Source organism: Chinchilla lanigera, unplaced genomic scaffold (genome assembly GCF_000276665.1).
Source record: "Chinchilla lanigera isolate Chin_1 unplaced genomic scaffold, ChiLan1.0 scaffold00028, whole genome shotgun sequence".
NCBI classification, from domain to species: domain Eukaryota; kingdom Metazoa; phylum Chordata; class Mammalia; order Rodentia; family Chinchillidae; genus Chinchilla; species Chinchilla lanigera.
This window is the reverse complement of record NW_004955429.1, coordinates 10,197,585-10,213,725: the sequence shown is the minus strand read 5'-3', so window position 1 is coordinate 10,213,725 and position 16,141 is coordinate 10,197,585. Positions and strand designations below refer to the sequence as shown.

Below are 16,141 nucleotides of genomic sequence, written 5' to 3'. Positions count from 1 at the left end.
TTAGCTCTTGCTAATGTTAGACTGTACCCGAACTGTCCCTGTATCGAATGGCCCCTTCCATTTTTAGCAATTATCAGTCATTTTCTAAGACTATCAGCATATTATATATGACGCAATATTATACTCCATGCTGGAGATGGGTACACCGTTCCTGTAATCCCCTACTGTGTTTAACTTTATCAAACCGCAGATGGAAACCAGAATTTAGATGATGCCATCAGTATGGTTTGTTGGGAGAGGGACACAAGCAGGCTCCTGCACTGTGACAATATGTTGAAAAGGACTCCTCAGGGTGAAAATGGTATGAATCGTGTCCTTCTTAAGCTTAATCTAGAAAGGGCATCATTTAATTTAGCACAGTTATGAATCCATAGAATTGGGTAATTTATATGCAAGCAGGTCTTTTAGAAATAAAAGTTTGAGTGTTATTGCAATAATGCAAAAATAAAGTTATGTTAGGGGCATCACAGCTGGCAAAGTGTTGGTTAAGAACAAGTAAAGAGACAGCACAGCTGGTTTTAGGTGGGGTGGAGGCGGGCCTCCGTGCTGGGAGGCAGATCTGCGCTGAAGAAAGAGGAAAGGGTGAATTCTTTGCTTCGCTTACCCCATCACACGTATCCTTCCGCTGCTAGTTTCTCATTTCCTAAACTTCTTACCCTCTGACCTCTTTAACTTGCTGCTTCAGATGAGATCAGAGCAGCTCCAGTTTCCTGGCATCACCCAGAACTCTGTTCTTGCAGAGGGGCAGGGGCCAGGGCTGGGCACGCAGTGTGGTTCAGGATGGTCTCAGTAGCATCACTTACTACTAAGTTTTGTCACCACAACTCCACACAGAAATGCATATGCCAGGACAAAAATACCTTCATTTGTCAAACTGAAGCCAAGCTGCTAAGAACTTTCTTTATCTCTTGGGATTCATCACCCCTAATTATTCCACTAAAGCTAAATTTGATTTCTTAGTCCCACTGGCCATGGTAATTGTCTTCTTTAAGCCCTCTGCTCTGGATAAATGCCTGTAAAGATGACAGGCCTTTGGCTTACTATGGCACTCCTCTCTGGTCCTGATGGGGGCATGCCGCTTTTCTGTCCACATTTAGAGATTTGATTCCAGTGGAAAGTTTATAGATGTCTAGTTTTTGCATGAGAAATCTTTTTGTCTGAAAAAATAGTAGAACCTTTCCCTGACTTTATAAATTTAAAAGATAAAATGGTACTTGTTTAGTGATTGAAGCGTAGAGCTTGTATTTCTTAAGTTTGAATACAGCATCCCCCATTTAAAGGATATTGACAAAAGAAATGTTGGGTGGATGTGTGATGTAACGAATGGAATGTGGACGACAGAGGGTGAACTACTAATCACAAAACTCACAACCTGGGTGGTCCAGGACCATTTTTCCTCCAAAGGGGTGAACAGTATATATTGAAGCAATATCCTGAGTATATTCTGTAGAATAATTTTTAACCTGTATTCCCTTACCTATTTATGTATTGTTTATTATTATACATTTCTATAGTCAGCAGAGTAATTTTTAATGTTATTACTTCTAAGTTAGTTCGTCAAAACCAAATTATGTACTTTTCTCTGTTAAATGTAAAACAAGTGTAAAAAATGAAAGCATTGTTTGATTTCACAGTTAAATTTAAAGCATAATTTACAAATTTCATGCCAAAAGGGCTTGGTAATTTCACAATCTCTTTCGTTTTATGTTCCTTTCAAAAGAAGATTTTATTCTATAGTAGCCTAAAACTTGTAGGTTCAATAGAGGAAAGCAATGTACTAGTTTATTGACCCTGAATATATGCTCATCGTTGTCCTTTGGTTTGTTTATTGTGATGTTTTCCTTCTATTTAGACCTTTAAAATATCATGAGAACAGGAAGAGGAAAAGACTCTGCTTTCAATTTCCTATAGCTTGCAACTTTAGCTTTCACCATGAGTGTGGTGTTTATGGGGGAAGCTTGAACCCTTGGGCTGATGTTATATAGTCAGCAAACTTACACATTCAGAGAGAGAGATGTTTTAATTCCTTGATTTACAATGTAAAACATATATTTTCTTTAAAGGAAGAATCTATTGAGTTTTCATCTTTGTTTATTTATACCCCTTTTCTCTATTTCTGGAGAAAATAATACTTTTATTCATCTCTTATAATTTCCTACCATATTATAAACCAAACTTCTGAATTTCTAAAAATATTTGCTTCAACCATCTTCAACTTCAAATGTACCCCAAATAAGTCTCATGTGGATGATCTCAATCACATTGACATCACACTTATAAGGCCTCAGATATAATTTAAGATTAACATTACTAATTGAAATTCATTTTTATGTGAACATATAGGGACTCTATAATTATTTTAGGCCTAGGAATGTAGATTGGTTGCCTAGTGTGGTTTGATCCCGAGCATCCTAGATACAAAAAAATTGTAAATATTTATGCTATTGTCAGAATCAAATTCTAATGTAGTTTTCTTCCTTTTTGACGCACCATAGACCACAAATTTCCTATCGCAGGGTGTGGTCCGTGTAGACATAAAGTTCTGTGGTCATCAGATGCAAAACACAATTGAGTTCCAAGTTAGGAAGCCCAGCAGCTTGGGCTAGATGCTTACGGAGAACTCTGAACTTCTCAGCCAGTTCAGTACTTCTCAGGGAATTTGAGAAATTACATAATCCTTTCTCTCTTCCTTTCAAATAAATGGAGAGATGATTTCTTCCATGACTTGTGCATAGAATTTTATATTATTAAAAATGGGAAATTTTCACAATATGAAACATACGAAAAGATCTCACTTCTTTACTGACTTCTCAAACATCTTGCATATAAATGGCTGTAAATACTATTTATTACCTTACTACCAGGGGTCTTTCACAGAGCACACAAAGTTTATAGAATATATTGGGCATTGTATGCTCTCACCATTCCCAACTTTATCTGCAGATTAAGAATGTTGAGCTGGGCACTGTGGTGCACACTTGTTATCTCAGCTACTTGGGAGGCTGAGACAGGAGGATTGCAAGTTCGAACCCAGCCTGAGCAACCTAGTGATTTAGGGAGAACCTGTCTCAAAATAAAAACAAAAATGGCTTGGGAACATAGCTCAGTCTCAAGGCCTTGGGTTCAATCCTCAGTATTAAAAAAAAAGTTGGGCCAATCTCCTTTTTATCTTTATATTTGCCTTATTTCCCAACTTGATCCAAGGGAGATAAAGACTCCTTTTTTTAAATGTATCTATTAGTTGATATATGTTTTTTTCAGTTTTAATTTTTTATGAACACATGCCTGCAGTATATATATTTTTTAAAGAGATAGAGTGAGGCTGATACTTTGAACACCCCACTTATTTCAAGAGTGAATAAAATCCAAGTGGCTTTAAAAATAATTGAGAGAAAAAGAAAAAAGGGAAGAAGTAGAAACACAGTGGTTGGAGCAATTGTGCTGTTGGGATGACTTAATAAATACTGTTCCCCGGAGGTGTTTCCGATACTTAACGCAATGATTGCCACGTGACATTTTTTGCAGTTGAGGGCAGTGGAAGATTATGGACGAAGGACCCACTGACGAGCATCCTTTACCAGATCAACGCCAAATCTGCGCTGACATGGCAACAGGCGAGGAGGAGCTGCCAACAGCAAGACGCTGAGCTCCTGAGCATCACAGAGATTCATGAGCAGACATACTTAACAGGTAACATGATGCCAAGGAAGCCAAGTTGTAAGCAAGATCAGGATTATATTATTTCTACCTAATTTAACTTAAAAGTAGGCAGCGCCAGTGATTCTACGCATCATGGTAGAGATGTTCCCTGAGCAGATGGTGCAGATGATAGACAAATCTTCACTCTGAAACTGACCCCGGCGATGGGAAGTAGGTCTCATTTCCTGCGCCGACTTTGTTCTTTTGGTTGTGACTGTCCCAAGAGCCCGTGCTACAAAGGACCCGGAGGATTTATTGGCCATAACTGATGAATGATATTGTTCTTGGACACAAGCAGTGGCACATTCTGGTCAAGTAGTCACTAGCCAGGTCTCACTGGAAGTCAGAGGTCTTTCTTTAACACCATAGAGTTGGAGATGATTAACCGAAGTACTGGTCCGGCCAGCAAAGACAAATCAAGAACTGCTCTGAAATCCTGAGTCCTCTTTATCTCTTGTCTCCTCAATTTTTAGACCCCATCATTTTTCACATCTTATCAATAGCCTTTCCACAATGTGCTTAAACATCTGTTGTCAGATTAGAAAGATTAGAAAAGGTAATGTTTGCTTGAGAAGAGAGGATCTGCTTTAGCTTCTAAAAAAATCAATCTTGGGGAGGCAGAATTCACAACGAGAAATGAGTGTGGGGAGAACCACATCTTGTCGACCACTTTCAGAATTTCCTCCCCCCATTTCAGCCTGACACTATTATTAACATGTCACTGACCCTGTGGATGCCTTGTTTATCTTTAGTGGCCTTTCATTTCCTGTCAAATGGCTAACACCTAGAGGCTATCAGTGGTTTACTTATTACTCTTTTTTTGGTGGTACTGGGGATTGAACTCAGCACCTTGTGCATGCTAGGCAAGCGCTCCACCACTGCACTACATCCCCAGCCCCTACTTACTACTACTTCATGCATTTTGTCCTCTTCACAAGAGAAGTCTTATGTTCTCCATAGATAACATCGATGTCTCGTATTTCTCACTGCCTTATCTTTTTCTATGCCATTAAAAAATGTGGGACTCTCCAAATTTTATACACTGGAAAAATAATTCCTTCCATTTCCCTTATCTGTTTAGCAGCTTTATAACAGCTACTCCCATACATGTCTCATTTCTCCTACAAGAATACAGAAACTCCTTGTTTAATGACTGAGTTTCATTCCTGTGATTCCATCATGAAATTCATCCCTAAATCAGGAATTGTGCCTAGCATGTACATTACGATATTTAGAACAAAGACATGGTCAAAGGAAAGAAATGGTCAAACTCCAACTTGATGACTTTGCTTTTATTTGCATAACTCTTCCATGTAGTACTATAATGTACAACAGAACATAAAACTACAGTGCTGTATTGTATAGTAAATCAGCAAAAATTAAAGCACTGTGTAAACAAGATGTTCTGTATCAAAAAAGACTTTGAGGTGCTATAAAGATGTACAGAAATGTAGAAATTAGACAGGTCATAATTCTGAGTGGCAGGTCATACGTTCAGACAGTTGTTAAACAGGTTATTAGGTGAGGAATATCTATACATGCATTACATTTTTTTGTTTCTTCATTCATTTAACAAACTCTCAGGTGTGCCGGGCACTGTGTTAGCTCCTGGGGACCCAAAATTGACCCCATTCTGTCCACATAGAGCTTAAAGAGCAGTGGAGAAAACATATAAACAAGAAAGCAGACGAGTAAGTACAAATGCCACGCAGGAAGCAATGAGCTCTGTGTGAGGAACGGAATAGTGAGGCTGACAATGACGAACATCCCGTGATGTTCCTGTGTCCTGTGATGTCCTGTGCCCCTGCCCCTGGGGAGAAGGAAGACTCACATAGAATCTTCCAAGAAAAAGAGTCTCAGTGAATGTTTGCTGACAGACAAATGATGCTGCAGCTAAATATAAAATAATTATTTAGGAATTGAGCCTAACGTTTGGACAACAGGACAGTTTATGGCAAGACCACTGTTAAGTGGTGCAGCTCTTAAAGGACCAGTTGCTCATTCATCATCTCGGAACTTTGCTGGAGTGAAGAGGCCAGTGAAGAGATTTCGGATCAGCAGCTGTTTCCCAGGGCTATGTTTTATCCACCTCTTAGGCGATTCTGGTGCAGAAGGTTGAGGGACCATACTGGCATAAGGCTGTGACAGTACCTGTTACCCAGCCACTGATACAGGAAGCAGGGGTCACGGGCACACACTGTGGATCCAGACTGTCTGGGTCCCCTGTCTGAAATTGGGTGGGCAGCTTTAGGGACACTACTGGGGGCTTCCTTGCCTCAGTGGCCAGATGTATTAAAGGGATATTGTGCATGCACCAACATGAGGACCACGGCGTGCCCTCCCTCCTGCCTGCCTTCTCTGAACTGGCATTTTCCCAGCTGTCTGGGGGATGCACTCTTTACCAGCTGCAACCCATTTCTCCTTTAGCTTGTCCTTAAGTGGACAGAGCGTGGAAAAATAATGTGACCTCACAGTGTGTGCGCGTACACTTAGAGTTGAAGGAAGAAATTCTGCCTCTGCTCAGTTACTCTGTTTTGTGCTGGTCTTTGGGACCTTTCTAATACCAGGACAAATATCTGAGCGATTGATATTTACAAGCAGGAATAAAAATACAGAGACAGAGAGGGCAAGGAAAGAGATGAACATAAATTCATGTAGATGATGAAGGAACAGAAAGAGGTGATTCAAGGCAATGCTCGGGTCATCTGTGCACATTTACACGCAGTGGAGAGACACATCTCAAGGTTGAAATGGCTGCACTCGCACCTGTTCTCTTTTGAAATCTGGATTGTGTTTTCTTGACTTTTTCAATTTTCACCTTTGTTCTAGCTGTCCGGAAGCCAGGGCACAGAACATAGATAGCTTTTTAGTCTTTCCTCCCACTGCCCAGACAGCGACTCTGCCTGGTTGGACTCATTAGAGCATCATTAGTGTGTCTCCTGGGGGAGCCAAAATGTCCCTGGGCCTTCAGGGCTGAGTTCACCTCAGTTGCTCACTTGAATCTTATTCAAGCCTCTGAGATTTCAGTCAGCACATTTTAACTACAATCTGGATAAGAGCGAATTTTCTAAAGAGATTTGGAGCACTGCCCGCCTTTCTGTAAGTCAAAAATATCCTGCAATAAGAAAAAAAAAAGCCTGACAGGAAATGCAAAAGATAAAACAGAGGAAAGACATTCCTTTTTTGCTAAAAGTATTTGCAACATTTGATATTAATTGGGAAAGATTGAGGAAGAATCTAGAAAACTGGTATGAGTGGGTGTTTGTAATCCCGCTCTGTTTGGAAATACGCTGTTAAAATGAAAAGCCACGGATATTTAGACTTTTAAAATAATTAAGATCAAGGCTGGGGATTTATCTCAGTACTTGCATAACAGGCACAAAGCTCTGGGTTCAAATCTATTAACACACACACATGCATGTGTGCACACACACACGCGCAAAGTAAAGCTTATTGTGGATTTTGAGATGTAAATACTTTTTTAAAATGTGTAAATCATTTTGATGATTCTGAGGTTAAATGCACTGTCATTTACTGAGCAGCGGCTGTGTGCCAAACACCAGACTTTATATTTGAAGCCCCCACCAACCCTGTAAATAAATATTCTTATCCACATTTTATAGATGAGCTGTCAGACCAGGAAGAAGAAAGGAAACTGTCTTAATACTTTGCATCCCGATGATAGCTGAAGTGGAGTTCAGTTGTTTTCTGTTTCACCTGCCTGTGTCTCACTTGCTCAGTAAACTTAATTTATATATTGACACCTAGCTTCAGGAAGTGTGTTCCAAACTGGCAAAATGATCTGGTAGGGTCTGCAGGGCAAGACATTTCAGCACATCACTCACAGCCGTCATATCATCCTCACTTCTGTTTCTGCCTTTCTCTAAGTCAAAAGGTCAGGACCATATTTAATCCTCAAACCTTGAATCTGTTTTATAACTACTGTATGCATTTGCAGGAAGTGAAAGTTTTCTTGTTACCCTCAGTATTTTTACCAGTTTTCTTAGGAACTGAGTAGAAGACAAACTGAATCTCTGTACAGAAATAAAAATAAAAATATCTGATACTGTTCACTAATATATATCCTATCATAGCTAAGTCCACAAGCTGGCATACAACAATTCATGCAAAAAGATTGAAAACTTAAAAATTTAGGACATGCACACACACTTTGTAGGATCTCACTAAAGAATGTTCGTGTGGCTTTTTGTAAAATTATAGATGAGTATTAGAGAGAGAAATTGTGGATGACTGTCTTAGTTACTTTTCTCTCCTTGCTGAGACAAAATACCCGACACCCAAAGTTAAAGAAGGAAGGTTTTATTTGGCTCACAGCTTGTAGCGGTTTCAGTCCGTAATTGGCTGGCTCCAAGGCAGGGTGGATTGGCAGAAGAGAATCACAGAGGAGAAACAGTTCATGGTGGCAGAAGGCAGCAGAAGCAAGCAAGAGAAGAGAGAGACAAGCCTCTTTCTGTCCCTTATGTTGTGCCCAGGCTACTGGGAATAGGGCGGTGCCAATCCAATGAGTGGACTGATAAATCACCCTCCCTTAATCTCAGCACCCTCAATCCCAGCATTACATGAACAATCAATCACACCCTAGAGACCCAGCCACTTCTGAAAAAGCCCTAGGACCGCATGAGACTGTGGGGAACATGTAGACTCAACCATAACAATGACTCGCAGGGACTTTAAACACTGCCTATTTGTGGTATGGTGGAGTTGGGCTGGAATTTAGGACCTCAGGCTGAGTAGGCAAATACTCTTCAGCTCTTTAAGGGGTGCTTTTGATACAAAGCTTGAACTTTGTTTCTAAATCATACCCTTTGCTCACATTCTACATGCAGCTAATAAAAATGATGACAATAATTATAATGACAGCAACCATTTATACTTACTGAGCACATACTATATTCAGGCCCCATTTTAAGAAGTGTTAATTATTCAAAACCAGCTTAGAAGTACCTAGAACTGATGAAGCATACCAAAGGATAGATACTTCACTTAAAGAGCTATAATCAGCTGGATGTGGTGTTGTATGCTTGTAATTCTGGCATTCTGGGAGGCTGAGGCAGGAGGATTGTAAATTTGAGCCCATCTTGGGCAACTTAGTGACCCAGTGAAACCCTGTTTTTAAGTAATAATAACGGGAGAAGAGGTATAATCATTTTTTATAAGGCCATTCAGTAATTTAGCTAAGCAGGTGTAGGTAAAATATACTTTAGTTCTTCTTTAATTAGTGTATTTTTTATAGTTTTGAAACTGACTTATGTCTGTTTTCTTTTTTTGATCAGATTTTATTGATACATTTTAGATATACATAATGATCACATTTATCATAGAGAATTAGCACCTGTATATGATATAACTGTTTCTTTTTTTCCCATTCCCCTACCCTCCTTTCAACCCCTCCTCCTCTCCCCATTTATGAAGCTTTGTTTCCATTTTTTCCTGCTTATTTTTTTACTTTCCTTCATTTTCCCCTCCCTTACTCCCTTCTACATTTGAACATTTTCTTCCTATTTCACAATACCTATTATACATTTTGGTCCTTATTTACACTTTGAGTTTCTCACACCAGAGAAACAATGATTTATTTGTGTGTGTGTGTGTGTGTGTGTGTGTGTGTGTGTGTGTGATTTATTTCACTTAGGAATGTGGTCTCAAGGTGCATCCATTTACTCAGAAATGTGTGTGCAACGTGGATGGACATATAAAGTGTAGTATGATGCTTTTAATTCTTGTGGAAAGTTACCAAGAAAGGGAATAGCTGGATCAAATGGAACCTCTAGAACTGGTGTTTTGAGGAATCGCCACACTGATTTCCACAGTGGTTACACCAGTCTACACTCTGTCCAAAGGTGGAAAAGTGTTCTTTTTTCCCTACAGACCCATCAGCATTTATTACTTATTGATTTCTTGATAATAGCCATTCTTTCTGGGTTCAGATGGAATCTCAGCACTGTTTTAATTTGCATTTCTCAAATGACCAGTGATGCTGAACGTTTTTTCATATATTTATTTGCTATTTGTACTTCTTCATCTGAGAAATATGTATTCATCTCAGATGCCCATTTTTGGATTGAGTCTTTAAATTAGTGGGGGGGGAGCTCTGATTTTTTTGAGTTCTTTATATATTCTAGATAGTAATCCTTTGTCTGAGGAACACCTGCAAAATTTTTTTCCGACACTGGAGGTTGTCTTTTCACTCTGTTGATTTCTCTTGCTGTTATGCTATTTTCTTAACTTGTACATTTTTTTTCTAAGATCCCAGAGTAGTTAATTTTGAGAATACTTTCATTTAACATATATTTGAAATGCTGTTTTTAGGAGTACTTCATCTGGTACATCCCCCTGAAGGTATAGAGAGAAGTACTATTCAAGTTAGTATAACTAGAAAGGATTTGTGAAAATCATCCAATATTCAATGAAAAGTAATAGAGTAACTATGAACATAAAGAATGTCATCAGTATAAAACTGGTTTGAGACTATTTCTGTGGTACAGTCTGCAGACAGGGGTCTCCTCTTGACACCTCATGTGTAATGAGGTAGAAGAACACCCTTAGTTGGTTTCTTTACCTTAAAGAGGGAAAAATAGTAATATGATACTCAAAATAATTTTCATAATTGTGTGAAATAAAGAAATAAAAATAATTGATGACATGAATAGCAATGAAATTGTTTTAATTTAGATGAATTCATTTTTTAAAAATTTTAATGTATTAGTCCACTAGTGTGGTATACAATGTTTACATTCCTTGTGGGATGTCAGTACTTGTAAATAACACATCTTAGTTCCTCTTTTCATCCTTGTTGTCTTCCTCCCTCTCTGCTCCACCCATCCCTCAATCCTCTTCCTTTTCTTTTTTTGTACATATTTTCAGTACATAATGTTTGCATTCCTTATATGGAGTTGTATTTTTTGAAGTGAATGTGGCCATGCTTGATAAAGCTAATCTCCTATTTAACACAAAACAAAGTTCCTATATTGATAATGTCATATCCTTGGCAAAGCCTTATAACAAATATTTCTATATTTGGGGGGTAAAATTCTAATGTTCTGGGATGAGCGTTGGAGTCGGCTATTTTTGGGAAGCAAAGATATGCCTTAGATGTTATCTGTCTAGTTCAGCCCTCTTTCCTTAAGTGTGCTCTACTGTTTAAAACTGTGCAGAAAATGTATTTTAGAAATAAGCCACAGGCAAATTTAGTTTCAATAAGGATTAATATCCCCTGGAAAAACTAAATTGAACCTTGGGTTCTGATCCTGGTGTGATAATACTGTTTTTCTCTCTATAAATTGTTCAGCCCCTGTTCTCATCTGTGGAACAAAGGAATTGGACTAGAAATCTCCGAAAGTACATAAAGCATGAAAGTGAGAGAGCTGCGCTACCTCTTAAACTTTTTTCTAGTACTCTTGATAAAAAATAAGTGGATTTGAATTCAGTGTTATTGATTTTGACAAGTCAGCATTTAATTTTGTTCTATTTGCCTTTCATGACTTTATTTATTTTTTTAAAATTTCTTTCTTTCTTTTTTTTTTTTTTTTGGTTTTTCTCCAGTACCGGGAACCGAACTCATGACCCTGCGCTTGCCAGGCAGGCACTTTTGCCGCTGAGCTAAATCCCCAGCCCCTCATGACTTTATTTAAATAAATCACACATCCATCTGGTATTGAGGTCATTTTAGTTTGTTAAGCCTCAACCTCCCTAATCAATACCCACCTAATCAGTATGTTCAAGAGGCTTTCTCTTTACAAATATCCTCCCTGCCAGGTGGGGAACAGGCCCTAGGCGAGCACACAGATCACAGGCTGTCTTACAGAACTGGATACAATAAATGTGAGACTGGATTTTAGGCAAGAAGTCCCAATGCCCCTTTCATTCATTTCAACAGGTGACCTGAATATGTGTATATGCAAGCTAATAGGAAATGGTAAGGACTTTAGTGGCTTTGCAATCCATCAGAGCGACTTTGGATGTATCAGAAATATGGAGTCCGAGTTTGGTATCATATGCACCTGGGCTCAAGTTTCAGCTCTGCTGTGTTATTTAAGCTCAGTATTCTCACCTACAAAATGGACATGATTCCTAACTCATAGTTTATCAGGATTAAGTCAATAAATGCAGTGCACTCAATATTGTCAATGATCAATAATTGGTAACTCTTACTGCTGAAAGAATTGATTGGGTGAATCTATCCTACAGATAACAATAGTCATAAACTCAGTCATTTCTATACCAACATAAACACATCCTTGAGGTTGGTATTTTATTAATATAAGGAGTATTTTTTAAGAAAAATAATTGTTCTTAATTAATTATAAGAATTTAGAGAGAGCAAGAATTCCTAACTGTGGTCTTTAAAAGAATACAGGTAATAAGAGGTAAGCTTTTCACACTGGGAGGTCCGTGTTGCTTCTGACTTTTGCTCTGTGTAACAGTCCTCTGTATCAGGCCTGGCACAGCTTGAAGCATTGCAATTATGATTTATTATCTGCCTAAGTAAAGCACTGCTCATATTAACATAAACAATTAGTGTTCTACATTGAGCCATCATTTTAAGAAAGAAGAAAAATTGATTTAAAAATCATAAAACATCTTAAATTCTGAATTATGAAGTTAAGGTAATAACTGATGAACATGGCAGCTTCAAATGTTTATTAAAGTTTTCCACCACAGAAAAATTTGGCTTTCATATAAATCTTATTTTTACTCTCAAATGAAGTAAACACGCCATTATTTAATGATAGTTAAACACAGGTGTACTTAGATTAGATGCTCATTTGCACTGTCATTGAGAAAGCATTTCAAGATGACGGGTTGAAACACTTAGATCTAGGTCAAAATCATAACAAGAGTCTTACTACTGTCTACTCTCTGCCTCAGTTTCTTTGCCTGTCAATGGAGATGATAGTGTCCTTGCTTTAGATTACTAAGAAAATCAAGGAGACATATTGGGCGTGATGATTAGTACTTCCCTCAATTACAGGTAAATTTAAGCCCTTAATTCTGAGTTTCATTCTACTGCCCTTTCTGAATGCCAGTTTTGTTTTGTTTCTTAAACTATAGGATTGACCAGTTCCTTGACTTCAGGACTCTGGATCGGACTTAACAGTCTGAGCTTTAACAGTGGTTGGCAGTGGAGTGGCGGCAGTCCATTCCGGTACTTGAACTGGTTGCCAGGTAAGGCTAAGCCTGTCTATGATTAACTTCACCCAAGTTTTATTCACCTGGATACGATGGAAAACTCTAACATCTAAAATGCAGATCTCAAAGACAAGAACCAGAGACTTTGTCCAATGTACTCCCTTTTGTACCTTGCTTTGAAATCTGCCAGGTGGACTTGAAGATTCTACAGTAAGGTTGGATAGTGCCAGATTCCTGGGTTAAGGACTTGTTTTCCGGGGTTATTGCACAAATCAACACAAGTCTGTTTAAAGTATTCGTGATTTGTAAAGGTGTTATATTCAAAAGCAAATTTTGTAGCTACTCTTAAACATGTTTATTAAATATATTTAATAATTATTTAATAATTACTGTGCTTTTGGTTTTACATCAACCTTGTCATAATCCTTGGAAGAAGCACCCAACAGCTACCTGTAAAGACTGACAAGATGCTTCCATTCTCTCTGCATGACTCACCTTTGAACCTTTTGCCCTAACTTTTTGAATTTCTTGAAATTCCAGTTCAAAGTGCATATGCATAAAATATATTCATGATCTGTAACATATATGCTACATATAATAGTCAAAGATTTTACATATATATTTATACTCACAGGTACACAATATGAACTTAAGTCAACCAAAATTTCTCTGGGTTGGCAAATTTCTGATTATTTGGAGTTATGAATATTTGCAATTTGCTGTCGCTGTTACAAAGACCTTAAGTCTGCATTCACACCATTTTCTCCTGTTTTTAACCTAGAGTTGAATTAAAAACACCATCTCAGTCATAGGTTATAGTATTGCATACTAGCATAAGAAGTTTATTAGCACTTGTCGGCAATTTGTAGTTTGTAGAAAAACAAAGTCAAGGCATGGCTATAAGTACGATAGCTTTCTAATCTCCTGGAGGGCAGAAAATGCTGAAACTAGCTATTCAGGGGAAATGAAAGACCAATGCTGAAACGTTTTTAATCTTATACACTAATTAATATCCACTGCTATTAGTAGCTACTCAAGGCCCTTGATTATGATTCCAACCCTTTAACCCCATTTCAGTGGCAATCTGGTTTATTAGAAAAGAGTACAATGATTGGTTAGTGACATCTGCCATCGGTATAAGATAGGAGAAAAGAAACCGATTGGTTCCACCTTTATCAATTCTGCTGAAAACAATTCAGATACGGTAGTCTTTGATATGCCTAGATTTATTTTTGAAAGCCAGTGAGTGTTTTTTGCAATTGGCTTAAAAATTAAACTTTGTACTTTCTATATTGAACTGTATTGAGAAAAGAAAAACTTTGATAAAATAGTACTCCAAACAGACAGAAAACCGTGAGAGGAAATTTTCAGGGGTTACATTTTGGCTTAAATTGATTAGATTTTACTAGAAATTCTACTTTCAATGCATTATGGCTATAGGGCTGTTTGAATTATTATTATTTTTTTGGCATGCTAAGCATTTACTCACACACATAACCACTCTACCAGCCTGCTCCATGAATATTGAAATGATAGCTTTATTTATGGGAAATAAATATTACAGTAAGGAAATACAACATGTTCATTTTTGTGAGTGAATATTTATTGTGTTCCTACTCATCCACTCTTTTAAGCTGAAGAATACCTTTTGAGCTTAATCATAATAATCTGTTAGGAGACTAGAGTTTATTCTTTTAGTAGCTAAGCTGTTGTACAATATTAAGCCGTTCATTTTCTTCATTATTCACTTTGAGAGCAAAGATAATATTTAACCTTTTGCAATCTAAGAGTTCAGTGAGAGAATTTGGGAACTAACGCTGGTGCAGGTGAGAATATGAAAGTGGAATATTAATGAGAAAAGGAATACAAAGTTTTTCTTGTTAAACCAGGTTTCTGAGAAGTAGGTGCAAGGTTAAATCACCTTCTGAAAGTATGATTTTTAAAACTAAAGTTAGAAACTTTGTAGAATATCATAAATTATTTTTATGTAAATTGTTCAGTCAAGCATCTCAATTGAGGCTTTGCAAGTAATGTATCTACTAGAACACATTTACATTTTGTGAGGATATTTTACATAAATGATGAAAGAGCATGAATAGATATCTGAAAGTTGATAGCGTTATTGTATTAATAAATGTAGAACATGGCTTACTAATGAATATATTAACAATGATTGGCTATAAAAAGTATTATGATTTTTCTGGAAGTTTTTCTAGCACTGACACCTTATCTGTTCTGTTTTTTTGGTCACAACATTGATCAACACATTTTAAAACTGTCATTGGACTTATAACTAACAATCAGAGGTCACAAAGCAGCAATACTAGAAGAGTGTAGCTTACTTGCCCCAGGATCAGGTGTGAAATGTAGCTGGTTTTTTGTTTGTTTGTTTGTTTTGGTTTTTGGTACCAGAAATCGAACTCAGGACCTTGCACTTGCCAGGCAGGCGCTTATGCCGCCGAGCTATAGCCCCAGCCCTAGCTGTTTTTTGAGCACTGGGTTTTATAATCATGTACCAGAGTAGCAAAGAGCATGAAAAATGTAGGTGTCCACGCACACGTCCAATGCATTAGCAACGTTGATTCTGCTTCTTTAATCAGTTTCCATTAAGAAATGAATAAAACATTAGCTCCTAAGAGTATTCTTAAGTGGGTTGAAGATGGTACACTGCAATTCCAGATCTCCCTTCTGCTACCATTGCCCCTGCCATCCCTTTTATTTCCTGTTTCTTCTGTCTGATTGGAGGTTTCCCTATGCCCAGAGATTCCCTAGCCTGGTTCTCACCATTAGTTTGACTTAGGTTTTCTTTTTTCATGTATCAACAATGTTTAATACGGGGAGTTTGGAGCACCATATATTCTTCTTGTTAAGTATCTGTCTATGATACATAATGTAATCCAATGTGACAACTGTTTAAAATTTTAGATTTCTATTCATTTCTGGATGATGGGAAAAACAGTTCAAACAAATATACTTTTCTTTTTTTTTGGTCTTTTTGGTTTTTCTCCAGTACCGGGAACCGAACTCACGACCTTGCGCTTGCCAGGCAGGCGCTTTGCCGCTGAGCTAAATCCCCAGCCCCAAATATACTTTTCTAATCAACATTTCAGGCATTGGAATGATCCACCAACAAGGAAACAAATAGATACCCATCGTGTCTTTTGCTCTGCAGTCAGTAAATATTTATTTGTGAATGTGTAGCAGAAGACAGACTGGGGACCCATTAAATCTCAAGGATGAAAACTCGGGGCTGGGGAGAGCTGTCTGCTTGGAATCCCTGTCACAGCCCACT

The 16,141-nt window shown here is 37.8% G+C and overlaps 1 protein-coding gene across 1 annotated transcript in view; it reads left to right on the top strand.

Annotated features, from left to right (window-relative positions):
• The window catches only part of Mrc1 (mannose receptor, C type 1), a 93,144-nt gene that overhangs the window by 18,816 nt on the left and 58,187 nt on the right, over nucleotides 1-16,141 (top strand). The window contains exons 4-5 of the mRNA XM_005386959.2: nucleotides 3,526-3,690; nucleotides 12,772-12,885. Of these exons, the coding sequence (XP_005387016.1) occupies nucleotides 3,526-3,690; nucleotides 12,772-12,885 (279 nt within the window). The remainder of the gene's footprint in view (nucleotides 1-3,525; nucleotides 3,691-12,771; nucleotides 12,886-16,141) is intronic.